Source organism: Lissotriton vulgaris, chromosome 9 (assembly GCF_964263255.1).
Source record: "Lissotriton vulgaris chromosome 9, aLisVul1.2, whole genome shotgun sequence".
NCBI lineage: Eukaryota > Metazoa > Chordata > Amphibia > Caudata > Salamandridae > Lissotriton > Lissotriton vulgaris.
In genome coordinates this window covers 828,209,457-828,228,775 of record NC_141697.1, presented here as the reverse complement: position 1 = coordinate 828,228,775, position 19,319 = coordinate 828,209,457, and the positions used below count along the sequence as shown (strand labels likewise).

The following is a 19,319-nucleotide window of genomic DNA, read 5'->3' as shown; positions in this document are numbered from 1 at the left end:
TTATTCTTCAGCATACAACCACACACTGCATGCATTGCCTCATAACATTTATAACCACACCTGAACACCTCCTAGCAGGTTACTTAATTCCTGTTTTAGACTATGCCGAGAACCGCAAGGGTGCTAGTGCACATAATCTCAAGACACTATATCTCCCACTTTGTAAAACAAACATTTACAATGCAGTAGGTCCCGCATTATTAAGTTTGAGCTATTGGCATTGTAAATGACAATGCCTTTTATTCATTTGCATCAGTCCTTAAACAAGCACTTTGTACTTATAGTCCATGTTTATGAGAAGCAAGGCTGGCTGTCTTTTACTGCCAGCCTTGCTCATCGTAAGCAAGGACTATACGTTCAAAGTGCGTGTTTATGCACCGATTGCAAGTTTTAAAAACAAATTAATAAAAGACATTGTCATTTACAATGCCAATAGCTCAAACTTTAATAATGTGAGGCCTATTGCATTATAAATGCTTGTTAAATTCTATTTCCTAACTATAACGTCCCTGTAACCTTTGTTGTTTTTTTCAGTGAATATATATATATATATATATGTGTGTTTGTGTGTGTGTTTGTGTATGTGTGTTAATATAGGTATATATAGTAATAAATATTAGTGAGATTTACTTATTTAACATATTCATGTATATATTAAAATATTCAAGATGTAGTACTTTAAACTATTATTTACCAGTCCATCTCCAAAAAGATTTAAAGAAGTCACTGACACCGAGAATTACTGCTCAAGAAAGGTATTTATTCCAACATGCTGCAAAGACGCGTTTCGGGGAAAGCCTCCGCCTTGTTCATATATAATAAATATATATATATATATATATATATATATATATATATATATATATATATATATATATATATATATATATATATATATATATTACCTACTGGCGATAGCCAGTAGGTATATATAGTTAGGATTTTTTTCCTATGGGATTTTTGAAAATTCTATGTCGAATAACTTTGGCGTTTGAGGACAGAATTGGCTGAAATTTTCAGGAAAATGGAACATTTTGTTTCTGAGCAGCCCCTGAAAATTTGGGGGGGTTTCGTCAAGGAGGGGCCGAGAAAAAAGGGGGGTCCCAAAACGTGTTTTTCCCATGCAATTTTCCATAGGGCGGTTGGCCTCACTTTTAGCCTGAACGGCTGAATGGATTTACACCAAACTTGGCAAAATTGTAGGGACTGGTAGCCCGATGTGCCTTTGCTATGTCTCAAGATATAGGCTCCAGTGGTTTTTACGAAAATTAACTTTGAAAAATATATATTGGGCTACATTGGGCTATATATATGTTGGAGCCCAAATGTAGCCCAATGTAGCCCAATGTAGCCCAATGTAGCCCAAAGATGGCCACCAGAGACAAAAAAAACAAATGTAGCCCAAATATCAGCCAGATGTAGCCCAACTATAGCCCAATGCCAGAATGTCCCAGAGTGTTCTAAAGAACAACTAGAGTGCTAACAGTCCTACTTATTACAAAGGTATGGCACACCTGAATATATATATATATATATATACATATACAATTCTTGTATGTTTTTAATGGTATTAGTGTGAAACAATATACTTCTCTCTATCTTTTTGTACTTTGCCATTATAAGGATAGGAAATACATATTTTTGTAAACAATATTTTTGACGCAATATTTCTTTCACATGATATTGTTGATTCCAATTTGTCTGTGGTCCCTAATTCACTTTACTCTTTATACCACAATATGCTGTATAACAGTCCATACTGAGGCATATTTCGAAAACCTACATCTTTCTTACCCAACCCTATGAGCATTTCCTGCTCACTTTGTCTCTTGACAAATCAGGGGAAGCTGCAGATCAGCAGCAGCAGAGATGTGTCTGTAGTATCACATGCACAGTGCATATGCAGGACTGACATCGCATTCATTTTTTTTTATCTTCTGCTGCAAAGAACCCCAGGTCTGTGTGGCTGTGGGGTGTTCACTCCACTGACTGCTCTGGTGATTTGAAGCAGACTACCTCAGTTGCACCCATTCGTCCCACATAAACCCCCACGTGTACTAAGAACAAGGTCAGGTGGTAGTCTGAACAGCATAGAAGACTACCTTCTCATTAAAACACACTTTGAGACTATACACATGTTAATGTAGACTGGAACCAAACAAGGAGCTAGTCCAGCCCCTTATGCCCCACCATGCTGAAGTTCACAATGTATAGTGGCATTGTAATCCTTAGTGGCACTGCCGTCCACTGCACTCTGGAGACCTTTCCTGAAGAGCAGTACTGACACTTAAGTTATATGGAGGAGTTGCTGCTAGACGTCAGACAGCTATGGAAGCTGGTAATGGTATGGGTTAGCTTGTGCAGGGGGAGATGACTCTATACGCCACAGGTATCATTGCGTATAGAGGCCATCATAACAAATCTAGGAACTGCCCATGCTCATTGCAAAGGAGACCTGCTGTGGGCTACATGAAACTGGGTTAGAGGCCCACTACAATATATTGAGGGTATAGGGGTCCTTAACTAATCATAGGAGCTCCCTATGGTAAAGACAGGTAATGGAAGTGGGGTAGTGGCCACAAGTTATCTGGACATTATAGACCGTTCAGAGTTTCAGTTAATTGGATAATATTAGTTTTCAGTCTTCCAGTAAGAAAACCTATTGTTCACATCATATCTCACTGAGTCAGTTTTCGAGTTACATAAAGATGTACAGCAAATCTTTCTTTGTGCATTTGGCAGATTTTGTTCCTCGGTCCTCTGATCCAGTTGGCCTTCGATTGCCCCTGGGATTTCATTGACGGACTCAAGGTTGGGTTGGGTAAGTGCTTGATTGCTTACTGAAGTATCTGGTGTGTGCTGTATAGCCTATCCCTCATGAATCCCTGATGAATTTGTTGCTTAGTCTATTTCTTGTGTAGTTCCTAAACACAGTACTAGTGGATGTGCGCCCCTTTTCTTTAATTAAAGCAACACGTAAATGTACATATAAATCCATGCTTGCAGACTAAAAGGAAAGGTTGGAGGCTGAGAAGAGCCATTATTACACATTACAAATTGAAAATGCTGTCAATTCTAGTAAATAACCGTTTCAGACCATAAAGAATTTGACTACGGTCTCAAAAGACGACTCTTCTAATTATAACCAAGATTTTTGCAATGCTCTTGCTCATTCATTGAAAATCAATGTGGATCTTATCTATGATTTGTTTGCCAACTCTAAGTTAAACACTAATCTTGAAAACCAGGAATCTACCATTGCAGGGTCCCTTTTAGAATTCACCCCTGCATCCGCAACTCAAATAGCTACACTGCGTTCAGTCGCCAAATCAGGTTCTCCATATGACCCCTTCCTCCCAGGATCCTACAAAATATCAGCCAATACATCATCCCACATCTGTCGAGGATATTTAATCAGATGCTCTCACATGGACCTTTTCCCACTACTTGTAAACAGGCCTGTATCCTGCCTCTTATTAAAAAATCTAATTCGAGCACAGTTGACCCTGCTAACCATCGTCCGATCGCGAAACACCCACTTCCAGCAACACTTCTAGAGAGAACAATAAATGTTGAACTCTCCACCTTTATCTCAATCAAATCTTAGACCATAGTCAGTTTGGCTTCAGACCAAATCCTAGCACAGAGACCGCCCTGTTGAAAGCTACAGAAGAAATTTGCACTACACTAGATGGCGGAGGGTCGGCAGCTCTTATTCTGCTTGACATATCCACAGCATTTGATACGGTGAACCATGTTCTTCTGGTCCAACGTCTAAAAGCCATAGGGATAGGAGGAAATGCCCTCTCCCTTTTTAACATCATTTTTATCAGACAGATCCCAATTGACCAATTTTAAATCAGAACCTTTTGTCTTACCATGTGGGGTTCCTCAGGGCTCCTCGTTGAGCCCAACACATTTTTTAACGTATATGTTTCCAAACTTGCACCACTGATTAGAAGTTTCAACCTAATTCCCACTTCCTATGCCGACGATACCCAGCTGGTAATTTCAACAGTGGATAAGGATGTCAACCACTCCCTCAAATTACATGATTGTATGATCACACTGAGCAGCTGGATGAGTAGGCACTGCTTGAAGCTGAACTCAAGCAAAACTGAGGTGGTTTTGTTTGGAAACCTCTTCCCACCTTGGTCTCCAGCTTGGTGGCCAGACACCCTGGGTCTTCCTCCTATACCAGTAGTTAAAGCCAAGAATCTTGGTGGCATTATAGACGAAAAACGTAACTTCAAGTCCCAGGTCTCCAAGGTTGTGTCTTCTTCGTACTTCATCATCAAAATCTTTAGAGACATTCTCCCATTCATTCCTAAAAACACCAGAAAGACAGTTGTGACCTCTCTAGTTTTATCTAAACTAGACTATTGTAATGGTCTATATGTCAACCTCCAATCCAGCCTACTGAGAAGCCTGCAGGCAGTATAAAATGCCGCCGCTAGACTGGTCCTGGATGCTCCTAAATTTCAGTCTATTAGGACAGGTATCCAGGACCTGCATTGGCTGCCTGTTTGTCAGCGTATACAATCTAAGGCACTCTGCATCACCCACAAGGCACTTCACAGAGAGGGTCCGAAATTTCTCTGGGACATTATCAGTTGGTACTCCCCAAATTGACCCCTGCGATCAGCAAATGACAATCTGATGATCACTACTAGAATCAAGAATACTACTAGATCACTACTAGAATCAAGAACAATACTATAATCCAAAAGACGAGCTGGGGTGGTAGGAGTTTTAGGCACAATAGCATCAAACGGTGGAACTCCATCCCATTACATCTCAGGATGATTCCCACCCTTCTTGAGTTTAGAAAACAACTCAAGACGTGGCTTTTTAGAAAGTAGTTTTCCTGGCGTAGTATGCTGAACCTAAAGTGCCAAGTCACCCACAGGTATAAGTGCGCTATGTAAGTTGCAATAACATAGCATAAATCCTCAAAACAAATCAAGAATTTCAACTCCTGCCCCCCTTCAAAGAGAATGTATGGTGTGTAGTACATAGATAATTGAGTTGTGCATCCCTTGCACTGCTTACATGCAAAACATCAGATTCTGGCAATGCAAATGTGCTGCTTCCCCCTCTGCCGATCTGGCCTGTTTCTACTTGTCTTAGATGTTCCTGCCGCTACTGCGTCAGCACTATACAAATAGTTTTTAACATTACATAGCATAAGAGCTGTGAAAATGACACTCTTATCCAATCAGGGATTTCTGTGACCTCAGAATCTGATTTTCGTAATAGTTAGCATGCAGAGTTCTTGTCCTGCGCAAGTTATCAGTAGGGAGTGGAATAGTCAATAGAGGCAAGAAAACTGAGGTTAACGATAACATATGTTTTCTTACCAGGTTTTCAGATGAATCATTTTGATTAAATGTGTACAATTGAAGGGAAGTTGAAAATCTGGTGGTCAACTGTATTTTTCCTTTAGATTGTTCATTGGTGTTGCATTCTTTTGAATTGCTTGTCTACTAGGTTTTTGGACTCACCCTAACTGTGTGATCATATGTATTAGAGACCTATTGTCGCTTTTTATGTGTGTTGAAAAAAACACATTGGGCCTAATTACGATGATGTGGGACAAACATCGATGTAACGTCGGTGTCGGTCCCACCAACATATATATCTGCGGTCCGCCTGCCGCATTAAAATGCTGTGGGCGATGGGACCGTCCACTGGCTCAAGGAGTCCATCGGAAAACACCATAATCCCCTAAAAACGGTGGAGCCAGGCTTCCTCCGCCATCAGGATTATGATGGCACTTTCTGACATCCTATTCATGTCCGCCTTTCTGACATGGAAAGGCTGTTGGAAAGTGTTGTTGGGGGCCCTTAGCAGGGCCCTATTCCCCCCAGGTCCACCACTATGGGGACTTTCGCACAACCTTCCATTGTAGAATGGATGTTTCAGACCGCCCTATGGGCTGCTGCATCCTAATTGTACAGTCTAAACCGCAGACCAGTGGTCAGGTGGTTCCCGAATGATAGTGTCAGGCGGACACATGTCCGCCCAACATCGTAATCAGCCCCATTGTTGGGAAGAAGAGCAATACCTCGCCAGATACTGACACAATGAAACATGTTGGATCTTCGTTAACAAGACAAGCCAACTGTTATAAAGAATTTACTGAATGTAAATGTAAATCTTTACTGACTATATATGGGAAATTTGCAGATTGGGGGCTAGTTACAATGTTTGACACTGTTCATGTGAGTTATTTGGGGTGCGGTAATGATATCTAAATATTTTAGAGAAGGCTATATACTCTAGCACTGTTTGTTTACAAATATGTTAACCTTGAGTTGTTTCGGATCAGTATGGTCTGGCCTTCAACCTGCTACCTTCCACAATTGGCAATAGAGCATGGATCTGACTTTTTTCCTTCTTTCTGATAAGAACACATAATATTCTATCTGCTTTTCATTGATATTCCGTTCTTATTTGCTATTCATGTTTTGTTATTGTTAAAAACGCATTTTCCCAATTTAAGATAATTGAACAAAAAAGAAGACCTTAAATAGTCTGCAGTTATCTAGTTTCATATTCTATCTGCCTTTCTCTTGGTGTAGATCCCCGGTTTTGGATCCTGTGCTTCACAGACATGCGTTGGCTCCGTAACCAAGTCATTGCACCACTGACAGAAGAGCTGGTGTTTCGTGCCTGCATGCTGCCGATGCTGGTTCCATGCACTGGCCTCAGTACAGCCATATTCACCTGTCCGCTGTTCTTTGGAATTGGTAAGTGAAATGTAGAATCCTGTGAGCTATTCATTCAGAATTAAATCCTCAGGGGAGAGTTTGTTTAATCTAACGTTCAGCTGTTCAGTACCTCTGTCGTAACATTTGTCCGGACCAGTTGAAGTTAGTGACTAGTGTCTTACCTTTCCTAAGGGCAGTATGGTCGAACAGCCAAGACTGGGAGTTGATACTGCATGACTGCATCAACTAATATTACTCAATATTCGTCACTGTCCCCTCAGAGCTATTTCATTATTGAGTTGATATGTGGTCAGTTTCCTAATCTGAAACTTGGATACTTGGGTTCTTTTATTGATTTTGATACCAGACCAAAAATTGTGTGACTGCGGCAAAGCAAACTCTCCATGTGCCTAAAAATCACAGTGCTTGAAATATAATCAATATTTTGTGTGAGAACCCTGCTTAATGTCCATGATATCAGTGGGGCCCTCAATTGATATACCATGCTCCATTTCTCTTGAGCCAGGGTTGCATTCTATAAATAACAAAACATATATCCATATTTAAAAATGTTTATCTTACTTTAAAGCAGCAAAAATGTGACAGTGATGAATTTCAGATGACGCGTTTGCCCATAGTCGGCATAACATGGCTTTGTTGCTGTTCTCCAGTAGATTGCCACAATGTATAAAACATGGCTCTGATATTCCTGCCATTTCCATAGTTTCTCAGAGGCCCTGGATGTAGGTGGTTAACAACGTATTAGGCTTGAGCTGAAGCATCTGAGAATTTGCTAAAAATATAGTGTTCTAAACATCCAAGAACCCATCACCCGAAGGTCAACTGGTATTCCACCCCACAACAAGATGATCATTTTTATGGCATCAAAATGCATCAATGAAAATCCATAGTTCTGATGTGTAGATAATGGGGCATACGGAGTCAGTGAAGGGGGCAGAAGAAACAGTTCAACAGGAGATTGGTATTTACTGCTCATACTGTCTTCCAAAATCAAAATTCAGATTGGTTGCATTTGTGTTAATGTAGTATCTCCGGAATCCAAGCCATGCAGAGGTGGTTTATCAAGTTTGGAATCGAAGAAACCAATGTCAGCTAATGGAACTTTACCTCGCTGCTAGGTCAAAGGGGAGATCCTCCCTTTTGGAAAGTGGGTCAAATAGAAACACACAAAGTTACGTTTTTGGTCGAGTAGCAGTCCGCATATTTAAAGAGAGGGTCAGTAGACATGTAGGAAAGACATGGATTGTACCTCTTCCTATGAGTAAGTAATTGCTATCTTGTCAGTCTCCCCAAAACCTCACAGTGCAACAGAACCTATTTCTTTTCTGAATTAGAAACAACATTTGGTAGAGCTTGTTTAGTGTGCTTGAGCTTAAAGGTCACTGAATAACGTATTCGATAGCGTGCAGTGTGTGTTATTGTATTGCTTCCAACTGTTGAGCCATCTTGACGATTCTTGTCAAGGTACAAAAAATGTTGATGGATGGCAGCTATCGGTTTTGATGGCCGTTCACCTAATTTTACAAAGGTTTTTGTTTTTCAAAAACAAACTCCCAAAGTGGGAATTTGTTATTGGAAAAAAAATTGCTAAAAATTTAAAACTTCCCAAACGTACGGAGGTTTTGGGGGTGGGAAACATTATTTATTTATTTGTGACTTCCAGAAAAAAGGGAGCTCAAACCATCTAACTTGAATAAGGTGGACAGTGTAATTCCCTTCCTCAGATGGACCGTATTCTGGTGGTCCAGCAGAGGAGGCTTTTGGATGACAGAGCCTATGGGGGCATTTCAGCTGACAGTCTGCCTAGCTCTAAACGAGCAAGACAAGTTGTTATTTTGGCAGACAGGGTACTCTATCGAATTTGCGATGGAGTACCCTCTCCACCAAACTCTAAATCTGCCATGAAACTGCTTCGGGTTAAGCACAGTATCTTAGTAACTGAGTGTTCTTTATTTGTGGCTCATTATGTCAAGGAACCCAACTTTTTTGATACAGCTGCCTTGGTTGAAGTGAAGGGGTAATAATTTACTTTGAATAAGGCGGTTGGTGGTATAGATTAAAAGGCCCATTTGTTTTTAATGGTCTCTTCTGTGTAAAATCTCCAATAACTAGGAAAATAGAGATACGGAGAAATACTTATGTTGTGTTACCTGTGTTTTGTGTGAGAGGCCACGTGCAAGGTGAATCATGTTAAAAGAAGCACATTGCATGTGGGCCTGCACAAGATGGCCGTGCCTCTGCAGGTTACCTTTATTCTCTGGACGGGTCACCTTGAGTGGCCTTCATGCCTAACACTGTACTTGTGATATAGCTTAGCAAACATGCCATTGTGTTATTGACTATGTCTGGCTGTACCTGCATTTCTAACCACCACCTCCTAGCCTTATCATTGCCTGCTGAACTTTGCAACTGCTAGAGTAATGTTTCTAAATATAGTGGCAAGGGTTTCTTATTGGAGTGCACAAACAGTGGTGGCCCTGAGCTGCCTTTGGTAGAGGAAAATAATCTTATCGTGTTGGCTTTTGTCGCCCTAAGTTAGCAGGGTATACCCAGACATGGGTCCCTTGTTGACTTTGTCACTGGATTCAGGCTAGCCTGGCTGATAAGGGGTGTTACCCTGTAAACGGTCCCAGGATGCTTGTTTTCGGTCCAAGGAAGACCTGGCTTGGCAGTTCAGGCTGGACTGTTCTTCTGAGGAAAAGAGTCAAGAATGATTTGCATATGGCTGGGTGTAAACTGGGGTGGCGAAGTGAACAAAAGAACAATGATGGATTCAACCCAGATCGAATAGTGACTGGGGGTGAGGGTCTGAAATGTTTCAGTGCTGAGGTTCCGTGACGATTTGAACCCGTGTTTTCAAGTTTGTCGGAAATACATAATATTAGTATCAGCGAACCGCAAATGATCCATTTAGCCTATCCTGGTGTTTTCGCTATGATACGAGCAAGAGCACTCCTGTTATGAACACATTTCTGATCTACCCACGGCATCCATCTTAGATCATGTCCGCCATTTTTGTGTTTCTTGCCCTCACATATGCAATAACCTCTGATCACTTCATTTCGATTAAGGACACGTAGCCTTAGCCGGAGATTCACCTCTTTCATGACACGTGTGCCTTAAACCAGATCACGCTGTAGTTGCATGACTCGACAAAGGCTGCCTCCTCTGCCCGAGGCCAGCCCACCTGAACTGGTTTTCGTGTCCATTGTCCCGATCATGATTAGGCGGCTGAAGCCGGTAGCCTTGCCCATTTACAACCCACAAACATCTCTTATCCCGCTTTTCTATCTCCTGCACCTGGCTCTGCTCCTTTCCTTCTGGGCCTTTATTAGGGGGAGGTAACAAACTTTACGATGAGGCGGTCCGGCTCTTGAATGCAATATTGACAAGGGATTGTGATGGACTAGTGGGAACCCCTCTTCGTGATGTTTGGCATCAGATATTATCGACAGTTCCTGTGTAACGCCAAATATTTATTGTTTAAGATACAAAGGTTTAGGAATGTACTGACATGTGAAATATTTGCCTGAAGCACAATTTTTAGTATATAAGGAGCAACCCTCAATGTACAAATCGAACAGGCTCCTGGTTACTGCCCATGCGTAGTTTCTGTGACTTCTGTGTCCCTGCAGTAATAAACCTTTGGTCTTTGACGCCACCATCGAGAAGCCCGTGTTTCTGTTCATTTGCGCACCAAGGCAGGTGGAACTCCGGGGTCTTTGGGTGTTGTTCCCTGACACCTCTGGACGGAACCAAAAAAGTCCAGAACTCCAATTGGCGCCCAACGTGGGGCAACGTCATTCGGTACCGGTCCAAAAGCCTGAAGAGTTCGAGGAGCTTCGTGTGAAGATTTCCGAGGGAGGCGCCCCACTTCATCGATCCCGGCATATCGCAAAAGTGGCCCGAAGTTCTCTTCCACGAGGGTTCCCGTTCAGGACGGCTGCAGTGGGCCGTTGCCTTGACCGTCGCCCTGTCTTGGACCCGAGGTGCAGCCCTTAGTACAGCGAAACGTGACGGGTTTCTCCTTGGTGACGTCTTCAGTGCCTCAGTTAAGTATTTAGTGATAGCTAGCTGGTTACTTTGTGAGGATTGTTAAAATCCTTGATCGGTTCTTGGTTTGGTTTGGTTTCGTAAGATTATCACTAGTTGTTTTGGTTACGATAATCTATTTGGTTCAGTTTGGGTATCGATACATTAGTTTGGTTTTGGTAGGCCTAAGTTCTTGGTTGGAGTGCACATATTTGTTCCGTGTTTTGTTTGTTTTGTGTTCCAGACTGAAAATGGTAAGTCGGAAAATGTTGTCTTGTTTTGGTTACAACAGTGACTCACGATTGGAGGATTCCTGTCTGGTTCCTCCGATTGGGACTCCCCTTTATGACTTGTACTGTAAACATGGTGTGGGTCCTATATCCTATAACGAGGTGTGGGTCCGCTATTGTAAGAAGGATGGTGTCCTTAGTTGGCCACTACATGGTAGTTTTGAACCCGAGATTCTTGATAATTTAGAAGCGAAATTGTTTAGGAAGAAAGCCCGGCCGGCAATGTTTGATTCTTTCCGTTATTGGCGAAAAGAGTCCAAACAGAGAGAAATGAAAAGGTTGAAGAAAGAACAAAAAGAGAAAGAAGAGCTAACTCTAGAGCAAGCAACTAAACAATTGCAAGATAATGAGTGCGAAAAAGCCATAGATGTAGCAATTAGAGAGCATAATTTAGCGATTGACAAGTGCTACCCTGCCTTGCCATCGAAAACAGCTAAGATACTGGAGGATCCCGAAAACGATCCTCTGTTGTCTTATCTGTTACGGTCACCTCCACCGTACGCACAAGGTGCTACGGCCCAACTTGTACCGAATGTCCAATTGCCGGTTGCTGGACAACCTGGTGTTCTTGTTCCTCAGAATCTAGTTCCTGTACCTCCTGTGGTTAATGTGAATATTCCTACGGCTCCTCCTCTTCCTGGGTTGCCGACTTCTATACCTGTATCTGTCTCGCTTACGCCTACTACATCACAAACTATTTTTCTCGATACTCCTACTGCTTCGCAATCTGTTCCTACCTCTACTGTGTTCTCTACGTCTGCGAGTGTGTTAACTCCACTTTCTGTACGTCGAAAAATAACTGATTCTGTTGCTAATATACTGTCTCCTTTATATAAATCTTTAATTAAGACTCCTACTCCTGATTCAGTTCAGAGACGTAGTCAGCTACCAAGTACTGAAGAACGGGGAGTTTTAGATTCCACGGCTCTCAGATGGATTACGAAAGTTAGAAGATATAGTACGAGAGATGTACTAGATACGTTTATGCAGTGGAAGGAACCAACGCAACGGTACGTCTTTGATGAGATGTGCTCGTTGTTACGTGAGGAAATAGAGGAAGATGATGTTGAATCAGACTTGGAGGATTTAATTAAAATTCAAAAAGAGTTTGCTGCAGGAATGATAGTGGGTGATAATATAAAAGAAGCGATGGAACTCATTTTAAGTTTTAGGAATGATCCATCTCTTCGTTCGCCGAGAGATTTAGAGAAAGGTAAAATGAAGCCAAGTCGCCAATATCCTATGAGGGAGGTTCCTCCAATTTGGCGCGAAGCAATACAACGTGATGATAATGCAGGTATTGCAGCTGCTCCAGCACAGTTCCAACGAGTGTGGATACACATTCCATGGAAGCGAGCTGAAGTGCTAGCGGTGAAACAGGCCTTGCCAGATCCGCGTAAAAATCCAGCTGGATATTACAAGGAATTAACACAGACAGTTGAGGCTTGTATAATGAACTTAGCAGACATCGATATGTTATTTGGCAATGTAGTTCCACAACCAGTGTGGGCTAAAATTCGTAGGGAGGATCATCAAGCAGCCTTAGGTGGTGATTGGGCAGCTATCACTGCAGCGGATGGTCAGCAAACGGGTGGTGCAAAACCCGAACCCCTAATTGCTAATCTTCCAGGTAGAATAATTGACTTAATGAAGACTCTGATGCCTGCGTTGCGTGTTAATTGGGATAAATTATCCGCATGCAAGCAAAAGAAAGATGAAAGTGTCTCCGACTTCTTCACGAGGTTCGAAGAGACTTTTGTAGATCATAGTGGTCAGGATATGAGCACTGAAGGAGGACAGAGACTGTTTGTCGATAAATTTGTGCATAATTTGTTACCTGAATTATGCAATAAATTAAAGGATTCAGAGAGCGCGTGGGCTGTTTCCACAACTGCGCAAATACTTGCGACTGCACAATACTACGAAAATAGGGATAAAGAGGAAAAGGAAAAATCAGAGAAGAAAACGAAAGATTTAAAGACTAAAGTTCTTTTACAACAGGCGTATCCGCCTCGCACGAATCAGACTAATATGCAACAGAATTCGTATCAGAGGACAGATTATAGTTCAACCAGGCCTCAATACCAGTGGAATCAGTGTGCGTACTGTAAGAAAGAGGGTCACTACAAAAATGAATGTCCAATCTTAGCGCAAAATAATGCAGCAGCAGCTCAGAGAGGTCGTGGTGGTTTTGTGCAGAACTCTAGAGGTCGAGGGCGAGGTGCTATGCCTCCGCAAACGAATGATCGTCCCTCCAATCACTTTGATCAACGAAATGTACAGTCAGCTCAACAAAATAGATCTCAGCAATATCTTGTTGAAGATTATTGTGAAGTGGATGAGGGATTTCAGCAAAATGGGTACTAGGACAGCCATGGACAGAGAGAGGGAGTAGTATCAGTTCCAGTGGATCAGAGTGGGCCTTATGTCGCAGTAGCAACATCAGGTGTAGTCGAACCGTTTCTGTTGGATACTGGTGCCGCAAAAAGTTCTATCATTCATGCGAAACTCCCTGGCGCACCTTTGTCTGGCTCAACAAATGTTTCCGTAGGTTTTTCAGGCGCCCCTGTTTACAACCCGATATCTGGTCCTTTGTCTATTTCTGTTGGACCGTGTCAATTGAAAGCACCCTTGATTTTGACGACAGGTTGTAATGAAAATCTGCTTGGTTTAGACTTGTTAAAACGACTATATGCGACATTGTACTGTTCTCCGGAAGGGGTACAGCTTACTTTGGGTAAAAGAATCACTTCTCCGATGTACTTGTCAATGGACGCACTCCCGCCAGAGCTGCGCTCACTCCCTGATTCTCTTTGGGCGACTGGTCCTAATGATGTAGGCCTTTTAGAAATACCACCGTATGTAGTAACTTTGAAAGCAAATGTAAAATTTCCAAGAATTCCCCAATATAAAATATCCAGTGAAGGAGAACGTGCACTTTTATTGATTGTGCAAGATTTGATTAAGAAAGGTGTGGTTGAAGAAACTCGAGGAAATGTTTGTAATAGTCCTGTATTGCCGATTCTGAAACGAACTGATCCTACGAAACCTCCAGTGTACAGGTTTGTCATAGACCTTAGAGAAGTTAATAAAATTGTGGTTCCGCAGTTTCCTGTGGTTCCAGACATTACTGCATTGTTAACATTGATTCCTGCTACAGCCACATGGTTCTCAGTTATCGACTTGAAGAATGCCTTTTTCAGCATTCCGATAGCCGAGGAAAGCAGAGACATTTTTGGCTTCTGTCTAGGAGGTCGAAGTTTCAGATTTAAACGCGCTCCACAGGGCTACTGTGAAAGTCCATCTATTTATAGTCAAGCATTAAAAAGCCAGTTAGATTCTTTTGTCCTTCCTCCAGGTTCTGCCCTAGTACAGTACGTAGACGATCTTTTAGTGGCTGCCGATGACAAGGAAACTTGCAAAGCAGCTACAGTATCGTTGTTGCATCATTTGTCTGATTTGAATAACAAGGTGTCACCTTCCAAGATGCAATACTGCTGCCAAGAAGTGACCTACCTAGGTCATCTCTTGTCAAAGGAGGGAAGGAAGTTGACCCCAGAAAGAATAAAAGCAATTACGCAAATGAGTGTTCCACGCACACAGAGAGAAGTACGTGCCTTTTTAGGTATTACCTCCTACTGTAGGCAGTGGATTCCAAATTTTTCTCTTTTAGCGAAACCATTGGTAGCTTTGACTGGGAAAAATGTTCCGAGTCCGGTGCCATGGTCTGATGAATGTCAAGAGAGTTTTACTGAATTACGAAAAGCCTTGTGTTCAGCTCCTGTATTGGGTACACCTGATTACAGTAAGCCATTCACGCTCTACGTTCACGAGAGAGAAGGTTGCGCGTTGAGTGTCCTGACACAGAAGTTTGGTGATAAACAACGCCCTTGTGCGTATTTCTCATCAACATTGGATCCGGTAGCCAGAGCGTTGCCTAGTTGTTTGAGAGCTACAGCGGCAGCTGCGGCTTCCATTCGGCAATCTGCTGGTTTGGTGATGAACAACATGCTAGTGGTCATGGTTCCTCATGCAGTGGATACACTCATGAACCGAACGAAGACACAACACCTTACTAGTGCGAGATTATCTGGTTACGAGCTGACATTACTAGCGAGTCATATTCAGATCAAAAGATGTAATGTATTGAATCCAGCAACGCTGTTGCCTGATCAAGAGTCGAGTGATTCTGAGCCACATGACTGCTGTTTTAAAACGGAGGAAGAGACAAAAGGACGCATCGATTTGAAAGATACTCCGTTACCCGATCCGGATGGTCTTCGATGCTTTGCCAAAACCTCCGGAGAGTCCAGGGCATCAGCTGAAACCAGGAGACCTGGTTGTCATCAAGAACTTCGCGAGGACGAAGAACCTTCAACCAAGATTTGTGGGGCCCTTTCAGATCTTACTGACAACGAGGACAGCCGTTCGTGTAGCTGGCCGCAAACATTGGGTGCACGCGTCTCATGTTAAGCGTGTACCCTTGCCGCTACCTTACGACAACTGGGTGAAAAAGGGAATTGGTGCCTCCGAAACTGAAAGCACACCGAAGTTCATTCCTTTCAGCGATGCCGAATTGATTACTGATGCTCCAAAATCTGACTCTCCTCCTGAAAAGACTCTTTTGAACACTGAACATTTGTCTCCAGCATCAGAAGAAACTTTGCTATCTGCGAACTTAAACACTGCAACAGCTGCTAGTGATACACTATTTTCCGATCAGACAATACCTGCGAAGCAGAGATACAACCTGAGAAAACGTAACATGGACAAATAAAGCAGGCAACTGCATATTGTGATTTTGATATATTGAACATTTGCCTTCAGCCAGGAAGTTTGCTATTGTTTATTGTTTTTTAAATTGCCTTGCCGTCTGGGTAGCCGTAGGGTCGTGGCTGTGTGCCTAGTTTGAATCTGCAGGGGTCTGACACAAGGTCGATCTTTCTGTTGGTTCTGGGAACTCCCAGGGCTGACAGAGGCATTTTCATCTACGTACACATCATCAGTGGTCGCGAGCGGATTGTAGAAGATGGAGCTTCCTGCGCTGCAACGAGAAAATGTGATTTATGTTCGCAGAAACAGACTGTACAGAATTCTTCGTAGCAAATGCTTTTTGATGCAATGTGCCGTTACATTTTTGATTATTTTAGCAACATTGGTGGGTGGAATCGTCTTTAGTATAAATATGATTTTTGTGCCAGTTACTACAGTACCTCCCCTTGATCCTGCCATTTCTACTGTTTCTTCTATACACTCTTTTCACTCGTTTCCTGAACATGAGCAAGCCCGACGCACAGAGTTCATTAACAACACTTTTGTACAGCTCTTGCACCAACACCAACTGGTAGTTAACACTACAGACTGCTGGGTGTGTGGCTTGATACCCCACACTATGGATAAAGGTATTCCCTATCTGGTTTTGCCTTTCAGCTACAATGGATCATTTCAGGCCCTTCAAACCATCTTTGCTTATGCCCTTGAGACCTATCCTCCGCGTCCACCACGTTCCACTAGATATAACTCTGCCAACAAAGCTTTAGTCCAGGGAATTATTGACATGATCAAGGATGTCAATAATACTCCATCATACCCTAGAGACGAACTACGAGTGTATTTAAGTTGGAATACTTCAGAGTATCGCCTTAGTTTAGGAGAAAGCAAGCGTAAAAGCTCAACTCCAGTCTGGGTCGTCCCTCACCGAGGTCAGGTCTGTTTGCAAGGGAATGGGAGAAATCCGAGAGCTCAGCTAGGGAGGAGTGAGTGCGTTGAGACTTATGTGTTTCTGGCTAACTCTTCCCCTGCCTTCCTTACTGCTAGGGGTACCTATTTCATTTGTCGAGACCGAGCTTATACATGGTTGCCTGCTGACTTTTCAGGTTCATGCTATATTGCTCGATTGTTGCCTCCAACATACACTGCTTCATCTGATTACCACAGAACCAGATTAGCGAGAGGTGTCTTCAGCAAGGAAGATACTGCCGGTCAGGAAGCTGGAGACTTCTTCAAAGGCTTCCTTCCGTTCTGGGGGCCTATGGCCAATAGTAGAAACATACGTCAGCTAACACGGGTAGTTGAATCTACTATTACTGAAACTGCTGGTGCCCTTAGCAATCTGACAGCTGAGCTTCAGGCGGATAGACTCATGACGTTGCAGAACCGTATGGTTCTAGATGTTATACTTGCAGATCGAGGTGGGGTATGCAGAATGATCCAATCGAGCTGCTGTGTCTTTATTCCTAATAATGCTCCAACAGTCTATGAGGCGATCTCTAAGCTACACAAGATTTCCGACTCTATACATGTAGACAAGGGAAACTGGTCCTTTATGGAGTGGTTTTGGACTCTGATCTCAACGTGGGGATGGAAGGTTCTAATGGTCATCGGTGTCATCTTAGTATTCCTATTCTCATGCTGCCTGATTATCCAGTGTGGTCCTGCTCTGTGTAGTTTTTGCGCTGCAACTTGTCTCAGAAAACCACCTGCGTTTGGAGAAAAGGCACGAGAAAGGATGATGATACAACAACATGTCACTGACCTGATGAGTATAGAACTAGACTCTGATATAGACTGAGTAATTGCCTATGTAAGGGCAAAAGGAGGGTCTGAGGTTCCGTGACGATTTGAACCCGTGTTTTCAAGTTTGTCGGAAATACATAATATTAGTATCAGCGAACCGCAAATGATCCATTTAGCCTATCCTGGTGTTTTCGCTATGATACGAGCAAGAGCACTCCTGTTATGAACACATTTCTGATCTACCCACGGCATCCATCTTAGATCATGTCCGCCATTTTTGTGTTTCTTGCCCTCACATATGCAATAACCTCTGATCACTTCATTTCGATTAAGGACACGTAGCCTTAGCCGGAGATTCACCTCTTTCATGACACGTGTGCCTTAAACCAGATCACGCTAGTTGCGTGACTCGACAAAGGCTGCCTCCTCTGCCCGAGGCCAGCCCACCTGAACTGGTTTTCGTGTCCATTGTCCCGATCATGATTAGGCGGCTGAAGCCGGTAGCCTTGCCCATTTACAACCCACAAACATCTCTTATCCCGCTTTTCTATCTCCTGCACCTGGCTCTGCTCCTTTCCTTCTGGGCCTTTATTAGGGGGAGGTAACGAACTTTACGATGAGGCGGTCCGGCTCTTGAATGCAATATTGACAAGGGATTGTGATGGACTAGTGGGAACCCCTCTTCGTGATGTTTGGCATCAGATATTATCGACAGTTCCTGTGTAACGCCAAATATTTATTGTTTAAGATACAAAGGTTTAGGAATGTACTGACATGTGAAATATTTGCCTGAAGCACAATTTTTAGTATATAAGGAGCAACCCTCAATGTACAAATCGAACAGGCTCCTGGTTACTGCCCATGCGTAGTTTCTGTGACTTCTGTGTCCCTGCAGTAATAAACCTTTGGTCTTTGACGCCACCATCGAGAAGCCCGTGTTTCTGTTCATTTGCGCACCAAGGCAGGTGGAACTCCGGGGTCTTTGGGTGTTGTTCCCTGACACCTCTGGACGGAACCAAAAAAGTCCAGAACTCCAGTGCTCCGTCCATTAACTTATTGGGTTTGCTTTGTTCACCCTACGTGGCAGGGTATGCCCAGACGTGGGTCCCTAGCTCACTTTGCCACTGGATTCAAGCTAGCTAGGCTGATGAGGGGTGTTACCCCGAAACTGATCCTAGGATGCTTGTTTCCGGTCCAGGGAAGACCTGACGTGGCCCTTTGAACTGAACTGTTCCCATGAGGGACAGGGTCAGGACTGATTTGCATATGGTTGGGTCTGAACTGAAGGTGGTGAAGTGAGCAAAAGAACAATAATGGATTCAATGCAGATTTAATAGCGAATGGGGGTGAGCGTCTGAAAAGTTTCAGGCTACGCCCATCTTATTGTGTTTGCCGAGATACAAATAACCACCATGTATGCTAACCATTAACCACTGCTTATCCAGAGCCCCAAGAAAAGTATTTGCTGAAGGCTAAAAAGCAGAATGACCTTCTGGAGTTTTGAAAATGTGAAATGAACGCTGGGAGATCTTGGATGGTAGCCATGCGCTCTACAAGCATGTTTGAATCGAATCTGCTCTATTAACCCATTGAGATGTTTTCCTAAGTTCCCTTTGCACTCGTGCTCCGTGGACACTTTCCATCCAGAAAGGGAGGGAAGGGTGTTCTGCATGTTAATCAAAGCCATTGGTTCAAATCCATGATCTGTGTGTGCGGTTTCACAGGTGGTCACTCTTGTGTAGATGCA

General features: G+C 43.0%; 1 protein-coding gene across 1 annotated transcript in view; it reads left to right on the top strand.

Moving 5' to 3' along the window:
* The window catches only part of RCE1 (Ras converting CAAX endopeptidase 1), a 216,972-nt gene that overhangs the window by 104,240 nt on the left and 93,413 nt on the right, over positions 1 to 19,319 (top strand). Inside the window, exons 4-5 of the mRNA XM_086938566.1 lie at positions 2,743 to 2,821; positions 6,585 to 6,752. Coding sequence (XP_086794692.1) covers positions 2,743 to 2,821; positions 6,585 to 6,752 — 247 coding nt within the window. The remainder of the gene's footprint in view (positions 1 to 2,742; positions 2,822 to 6,584; positions 6,753 to 19,319) is intronic.